The 8,391-nt window shown below is 40.7% G+C and overlaps 1 protein-coding gene across 1 annotated transcript in view; it reads left to right on the forward strand.

The window, feature by feature from the left end:
* The window catches only part of TFCP2 (transcription factor CP2), a 152,881-nt gene extending 147,475 nt beyond the window's left edge, over positions 1-5,406 (forward strand). The window contains exon 15 of the mRNA XM_073612490.1: positions 1,960-5,406. Coding sequence (XP_073468591.1) covers positions 1,960-1,997 — 38 coding nt within the window. The 3' untranslated portion in view covers positions 1,998-5,406. The remainder of the gene's footprint in view (positions 1-1,959) is intronic.
* Positions 5,407-8,391: the final 2,985 nt, after the last annotated feature.

An 8,391-nucleotide genomic window follows, 5' to 3' on the forward strand; every position in this document is an offset into this window, starting at 1 on the left:
CCTGTATTTATCAGCATTGAGAACACCACTGATCCTGAAAATCTCCAACTCCATTAGCAGAGCCCCAAACTTGCAAGAAACCTCCACCATGCTTCACTGTTACCTGCAGACACTCGTTGTACTGCTCTCCAGCCCTTCGGTGAACAAACTGCTTCCTGGTTCAGCCAAATATTTAAACTTTTGACTCATCCGTCCAGAGCACCTGCTGCCATTTTTCTACACCCCAGTTCCTATGTTTTCATGCATAGTTGAGTCGCTTAGCCTTATTCCCATATCGGCGATATGGCTTTCTGGCTGCATTTCTTTCATGAAGATCACTTCTGGCCAGTAGATGGGTGTACCTGGGTCCTACTGGTTTCTAGCAGTTCTGTGCTAATGGCATTGCTGACCATCTTGCGATGTTGAAGGGAAGTAAGGGTGATGTGTATTTCATCTGCTGCATTAAGTTTCCTTGGAATACCATTGCGTCTAAGGTCTTCAACATTGCCCAATCAGTGGTGTCCACAATGCTGAAAAATACAGGCAGATACTTATCCATCATGCCATACTATCACGGAGGTGTATGATTGGCCACAAATATACATTCAATGTCATTAAAGCGGAGTTCCACTCAGTTTTGTGTATTAAAAGTGTAGCTGCTCACTTTTAATAAACATACACTCAACTGTCCCAGGGTCCAGCGATGCGGCCAGGCAACCCCTTGCTTTTCTGCCCGGTGCCAGCATCACAAGTGTATGCATCTGGTTGTGACAGCTTGTGGCTTCACAGCTGGGTGCGTATGCGCGAGTCGCAGATTTGGCATGTCAAGGGGTGGACTTTTGGGTGGAGCTCCGCTTTAAGAACTATCTTTAGTGTAAAGGACAAGGAGTCATGGAAGTGATGGTTTGGCCCTCAGAGCCCTAAACTCAACATCACATCTGTCTGGGAATACATAAAAAGATTTGAGGCAGCCTACATCCACCTAAGAGCTGTGGTTAGTTCCTCAAGATGTTTGGAACAACCTACCTTCCGAGTTCCTTCAAAAACTGTGTGCAGAAGCACACTGCATACCTAAAAGAATTGATGCCAGTTTCAAACCAAAGGTTAGTCACACCAAATATTGGAATTTGTTTTAGATTTTACTTTTGTTCACTCACTTTGCATTTTGTAAATCTGTTAAAACATATTTTTTAAAGCATTCTTTTTCAAGGTACTGTACATACATAAACACATGCATCGGTTTTGCCACATTTGAAAATGGCTTTTTACACTACATGTTCTGTATCACTGCACACCCAAATGAGGGCCATTATTTATGGTTACCTGTAAAAGGATGACCTGTAAGGGCTTTTAAAGCGTTGCCTTTGTATAATTTGGGGTACTGAAGTTTCACACCCATGTGTATTTTAAGGCTTGACATGCTGGATATATATTTACTTAGTGCAGCCTGAACTTTTTGGGATTTCACTGAAAATTGGGTAATATGATGTTTGAGTGCTCTAAAATTAATATTGGTGTAGTCTTTACTGAAAAATATGCTTTTGATAAACCGTTGCACTAATATCGTGTGACCCAAAAAAAAGGATTTTTTTTGTTGTTTTTTGTTTTTTTTGTTTTTTTTTCCCCCATCCTCCAGGGCCTCTGCTTTCAGAAAATACATGTTTTGGGCCTTTATCCTAAATTTGCACAAAAAAAGCAAAAACTGCTCTGGCAGTGAAAGGGTTAGTTGATAGTGGGGTACATCATTTTTATTTTAATGTTTTTTTCTAGAGATAAAGGAATAAAATAAATCAGATAAACACCAAGAAAATATAAGATTTGACAATAATGGCAATATAAGATTAACAAAAAATCTCTCATTTAAGCATATTTTTAGAAATAAAATAGTCATTAGCCTTTAAACTATATATAAGGCCGGTTCTGGGGAACATTCTTAAATTTTAACATATGACTTATATTTATTCTTTTGATTTTTTTCAGCTGAAACAAGTGACAGTTACCACATTATCCTAAAATAAAGTTCCACTTGAAGTCCAGATTGTTTTCTCCTCACTGAAGACACAGATATCGTCTCTCCGGGCTCTTCAATAGGCTCCCAAGGCTTGAACGTATTGGAGACAACTAAAGCTCGCTGTGTTGCCACATCTCTGGCAAATTGTGCTATCCTCATTTTCTTCCATTAGAGAACAGTTAGGCTGACCTTGCTTGTGCAGACTGAACTTACATTTGTTCTGTGAAATGTTCTAGAGCATTTGTGAGAAGAAACCAGAACAGTTGTTGCTATGGCTAATTTATCAAATAATCAGGTTTTGTCTGCACAAACCGTTCCAGATACCTTGAAATGAAGTGAACTTTGAAGTGCATTGCAGACAAAGTAGCACATTACTTTGTCTCATACATTCACTGGTCTCTTCTTTTTATACTATAGCAAAGAAGCATTTTTAGCTGTTCGTGTTGGCTGCTGGAAGAAAGGAATATGATATTCTTGAAACATATTGGTGTATGTTATTGGTCAACCCATCAAACTGTACTGTCTGAAAGAGATGGTTAGGGGGGTTAGTATTTTTTTATGTAGCATGTGTCTTTTTGTATGATGCTTTTTGTAACACCAGCCATCTTTCCTAGCTGACCCTACTCTTCTCAAGCCCGCCCCCCCCCCCCCCCAGATTTTTACTTGCCTTTATACATTTTTTGTTTCTTTTTTTTGCTTGCCACAGGGGTTATCAGCCATTTTACTTGACTGCTGGACAGGTAAAGGTCTGATTAATGATTTAAAGACTTGTTTCAGTGCCGTGTATCAGTGATCATGCTGTTTTGTATTGTAAACTTGAGGCTGGCTCTTCTTATATCTGATCAGATGTAAAGAGTCATTCTAGAGTAGAGAACAAGTAAATTACAAAATGTTTATCCCAGTCCACCCACAAGGCCAGGCAGTTTTCAGAAATAGAGCCTGTGACTTAAGAGTGCCCTGAGATTACTAGTATCAATTTGCTGATTCGAACGTATTACTTTTCAAGAGCACAGTCCCCACTTGTGCCAAAACCAAAGCAGCTTATGTCTTCATTTTGTTACTAATAAACTCAAGGCAGGGTCAAACTGTGCAGTCTTCAACTTCTTGCTCTGTGTTGTACCATTATCAAATAGAAGTTCCTGTAAGCACCCCTTTGCATGCTATGGAACTTTATTGATGTCTGGACGTAGATCTGGTGTAACATGGCCTGCATAAATCGGTCAAACTAATTAAATTTCATCGGCTATTTAACTGTATCATATTATAACTCACCCCTCTAACTTTTGTATTCTGACATCTTACTCTTTTTTTTTTTTTTTTTTTTTTTTTCTTGTTTTTATTTTTTACTTTGATTCATTTTTCTTTTTGTAACCTTGTTTTGGTCTAAATAGTTATTATTGCATTTATTTTGCAAGGCATTGCTATTCTGTATTTACAGAGTCACCCGTGGCATTCTAGAAGTCTTGTGGGACAGCAAATACCTCCAATAATAAAAACATTGCTGCCATTTCAAGAATTTTGTGATCCAGCTCTCTTATGGAAGGTGTCCTTCCTATAAACATTGATATGTGTGAATGCTGGACATGGATGAAAGTATATTTTTGATATGTTTTATTTCATTTCAAGCCATTCCTTAAGTTAATGAGTGACCTGTGGAAGCTTTGTCCATAGTTGCCATTTTAAAATAAACCTGCCATAGAAGAAATATGTGGGCCCTCCAATGCTGACTGTCTGAAGTCTGTTAATTGCCTGCACGCCATGCGGATGCTTCGGTGCTGGAATCACTGGCCCAGAACAACTATAGACTTAAGACGTTCTAAGTTTCCCGACAGACAACTAGCCCTTTTGTGTCAGCCAATGTATTCCTCTCACCACAGGTGTATTTAGAATGTTTTTCCAGTGCAAGTTAGAAATTAAGAGCCAATGAGGCTGATCTCCTAAAGGAGTTGAGAATCTTCCCACAAACAGTTGTGTGAATATTCACTTCAGTTATACACCCATGTGAAAAGAAAATTCCTGTTTACATATTTCACTTGTATGTAATCAGATAATTGCAATGAACATTCAAAGTATTTGTGTGAAGATTCTTCACCCCTTTAGTAAATCATCCTTGATATCTGATTGGTGGCAGCGGGCAATAATAACTTACTAAACTGAAACAAAACCAGAGAGCGCTCTGATATTGTGAAGCCTTAAATAGGTTGTAAGCCTCAATAAACCCCCCTAAAAAAACCCTGCAAGACAAAGGCACAATGAGCTAGTTTGCACCGCATACTAGCTCATTATGAAATGCTTACCTAAGAATGATTCCCTGCAGCGGTGCCAGCACACCACTGGCACGGCCAACATCTTTCCCAGGGTTACTTCCGTGTTCGCGAGCTTCGGCACTGTGATTGGCCGGAGCCGTGACAACATCACTCCCGTGCATGTGCACAGCTGCCGCCAGTCACGGCACCGGCCCTGTAAAAAAAAAAAAGGCACAAGCGGGCCGTTCGTTCAGTGCGCATGCGCCAATGACGTCGGTGGCAGCGTATATAGTAAATCTCTCCTAAATGGTGCAAGTTTAGGAGATGTTTACAGTACCTACAGGTAAGCCTTACTATAGGCTTACCTGTAGGTACAATTAAAGAGGAATATTTTATTTCCTCTTAAATGGACAGTTTTTTTTTTTTTTGGTTGGTTTTTTTCAATGTATACTTACAAAGGTTTGTGTAACTAGTCAGATGACAGCTTGCATTTTTTAAAGCTGAATTCCAGGCAAATTACTAAATACACTGCTCTGTCCCAAAGCCCAGCCCTGTCTGCGTAGGTGCGTGTTGGGGCAGTCATCCTGATCTCTTGATCTATCTATGCTGCAGTTTCACTTTCACTTGGAGGTCCCAAGCTGTACCCTGTGACTGGACAGTGAAGCAGCACACTGTTGTGCTCATCTCTCCTGTCAGCATGGTTCCTTGCACTTTAGCACACCTACATTTCCCTCCTCTCTGAGCTCCTGCTTTACACCAAGTCTTATTCGGGTAATCATGCTGCTTGCATTTAAAAATAGATTTAGTGTGCTAGTGATTACAGAGCTGTTATTTTATGTTCTTTATATTCACCTGGAGTTCAGCTTCAACCTACACCAGAGACGTACCATATGGAAAGTCTGATTGACCGAGGTATTGCCTGCACTTTCCCCTCCTGTTTGGAGCTTAGTATTTACACCTAACTCACCCAAGCAATGGAATATTTTTTGGTGAAAAAGTTTGTGGTCTACTCAACAATCATTCAGGGTGCCAGGTATTGCAGTAACAAATTATTTTATGTTTTATTTGCATTCACACATAAATTCTGGAAAAAGTAGCATACAAATCCTTTACAAAAATAAAAGCCTTAATATAAAATTGTCTAAAATAAAATGTTTTTAAGTAAATGTATCTACTTGTGTTTGGTAAATTTTACTTCACTCTGTGATTTAATGCTTACTTCTACTCAAGCTGTATGTGCTTTTGTTTAACTGTTAGATCATTTTTCTTCCTTTTTAAGAAAAGTAAGGTACCATTTATGGTAATTGCTCTTTATAGCATAACAGATGTAAGGATGGGTGGGAGTATTGTCTGACTTGCTGCTCTTAATCTATCATTTTGCCTTAGATCTCACGCTGCATACCTACAACTATGAGGCTGCAGCTATAGGCACACCTACCAGGAAGTACTCTGCTATTTTTCAGGAGAAATCTCAGACAAAAGGGTACTGCTCAATTAACATTTCTACATTTTGCCTACAACAGTAAATATTTACTTTGTGTTTTAGTTTCACTTTAACGTCCCCTGAAAGAACAGTAAAGCAGTGTTTACCAGTCTTGGTGTGACTGGCAAATTTGTCAAGTCCGAACTCTTTAAAGATAGCTGGTTCAAAACTAGCCAAAAGCACTCTTAAAGTAAACATATGCCCTTGTAAAACAACCCATTCTGTATAACCACTTCCAGAACGCCACACGACTATATACGTCCTCACATTGAGGACGGATATCGTTAAGGCAGCAGCTAGCTGTGATAGCCCCTGTATCGCCGTGTTCGGCCGGCGGTCCGGTACAAGATAAGTGGTCTCTGCGGTGGATTTGCCGCGAGATCACTTTTATTGGCGGGGGAGAGGGCCCCCTCACGCCGTGATCCGGTGACCTCCGCCACTTACTCTAGCTGTTGGCAGCAGTGGAGGCAATCGGATCCTTCCCATGGCTGTGCATGAAGACGAGTGAGGGGAAGATGCCCCCACCCGTCTCCATGACACCGCAGGGCGGAAGCGACAGCAAAACGTCAATTCTGCCCATAGCTCTTAAAGGGCCTTTTTTCTTTTTTTTTCTTTTTTTTTTCCATGACTTTTTTTTTTTTTTCCATTGCATTTTAGTGTAAATATAAGATCTGAGGTCTTGTTGACCCCTGATCTCATATTTAAGAGGTCCTGTCATGCTTTTTTTTTCTATTACAAGGGATGTTTATATTCCTTGTAATAGGAATAAAAGTGACACATAATTTTTTTTTTTAACAGTGTAAAAATAAAAGGTAAAATAAGAAAAAACTTTTTTTTAAACGCGCTCCGTCCCGCCGAGCTCACGTGCAAAAGCGAACGCATACGTGAGTAGCGCCCGCATATGAAAACAGTGTTTAAACCACACATGTGAGGTATCGGCGTGATCGGTAGAGTGAGAGAAATAATTCTAGCCCTAGACCTCTGTAACACAAAACATGCAACCTGTAGAATTTTTTAAATGTCGCCTATGGAGATTTTTAAGGGTAAAAGTTTGTCCACGCAATTTTGAAACTTGACATGTTGGGTATCAATTTACTCGGTGTAACATTATCTTTCACAATATAAAAAAAAATTGGGCTAACTTTACGGTTATTTTTTTTTTTTTTTTTATTCAAAAAAATTTTTTTTTTTTTTTTTTAAAAAGTGCGACTGTAAGACCGCTGCGCAAATACGGTGTGACAAAGTATTGCAATGACCGCTATTTTATTCTCTAGGGTGTTAGAACCCCCAAACATTATACATTTTTTTTCTAAGTAATTTTATAGCAAAAAAAATAATGTTTTTAACTTTCAACACATCTAAAAAAGAGGCCCAGTCCTTAAGTGGATAAAAAAAAAAACAATTCTTTATCGTACATCATGGGACACAGAGTCTTAAGTAATTACTTAATGGGTTATGGGCCACCTTCAGGTGTTGACCCTGGTATACCCAATGAAGGAAGTTCACTCCCTATATGACCCCTCCTCCTTCCAGGAGCACATCAGTTTTTTCGCCAGTGTCTAAGGTGTTGGTCATGAGTGAAGATGTGCTCTGAGGAGCTCCAGGAGGAATCCATGCTGGATTTAAAAAACCTCCACAACCGGATCCATCCACGCCACTTCGGCCACAGGTACCCGGGCCTCGCATAGAAGAACGAGGTTTTGCCTGTAACGCTTCTCTTTGAGGGCTGGACCCCAGGAACCAGGACTCTTTTGGTCTTGCTACATTACTTAAAGTTGTCCTGAGGGGTTCAATACAGGTCCAAATGAGTGGAACCCCTATTAAAAGGGACCCAGTCTTTGAAGGTTTAACTACGCTGCCCGCCATGATGGGTGAAGTTTGGATCTGCTATTTAGCAGTATCCTGCAGCGAGGATAAGGTAAGGGAAGAAGCCTAGGAACTGTAAAAGGTCCACCTATGGCTTTTCTTCCATATAATAAAACTTTGTATGCCTTTAAAATGTCTCCTCTAGAGGGAGTATATTGCACTTACCTTGTACGATGCCTTTTTCAGCAGCTCTGTGTCTGGCTATAGCAGCAGGTGTGGTCCCAGCAGCCAGAGGGGGGGGGGTTCTTAATTGAACAAATGGAGTTCCTCTTCTGAGGGATCTATAGGGGGTACAGCAGTAGTTTATGAACATACAAAAACAGCCATTTGCATTTTTATGTATAAAGAGAAGTCTTCCTTAAAACTGGGAGCCAAACACACCAGAGAGGTGCGGTAACAGCTTCCACAGTTTGTACTATCAGACTTGCCCTTGTTATACTCTATCATGCGGGTATCCCCAGCCTGGACAGGCAGCATTGCAGGCTCTATAGTCTGGCGTCCATTGCGGCCTGCACCACCACCTCTTCGGGTCTGCATCTGCAGACCCGAATGCCGTCTGCGCCCTTGGCCGAGTGTTATTTTAAAAACGAGGGGGTGGGTATTGCAGAGGGGCGTGGCTCACAGATATGCAGCTCCGTGTGCGGGACGTCACGTCCACGTGGAGCACATGGCACATACACTAGGGCGGAAGACGCTGAGGACACCTAATCAGGTTCTTGCCTGAGGCTTAAAACAGACGCTCTCAGTTCATATATACTGAAGACAGAAGTCTGACACACTGAGGTACACAGGAGCCCTGGGCATGT

This window comes from Aquarana catesbeiana, linkage group LG02 (assembly GCF_042186555.1).
Source record: "Aquarana catesbeiana isolate 2022-GZ linkage group LG02, ASM4218655v1, whole genome shotgun sequence".
Lineage (NCBI taxonomy): Eukaryota > Metazoa > Chordata > Amphibia > Anura > Ranidae > Aquarana > Aquarana catesbeiana.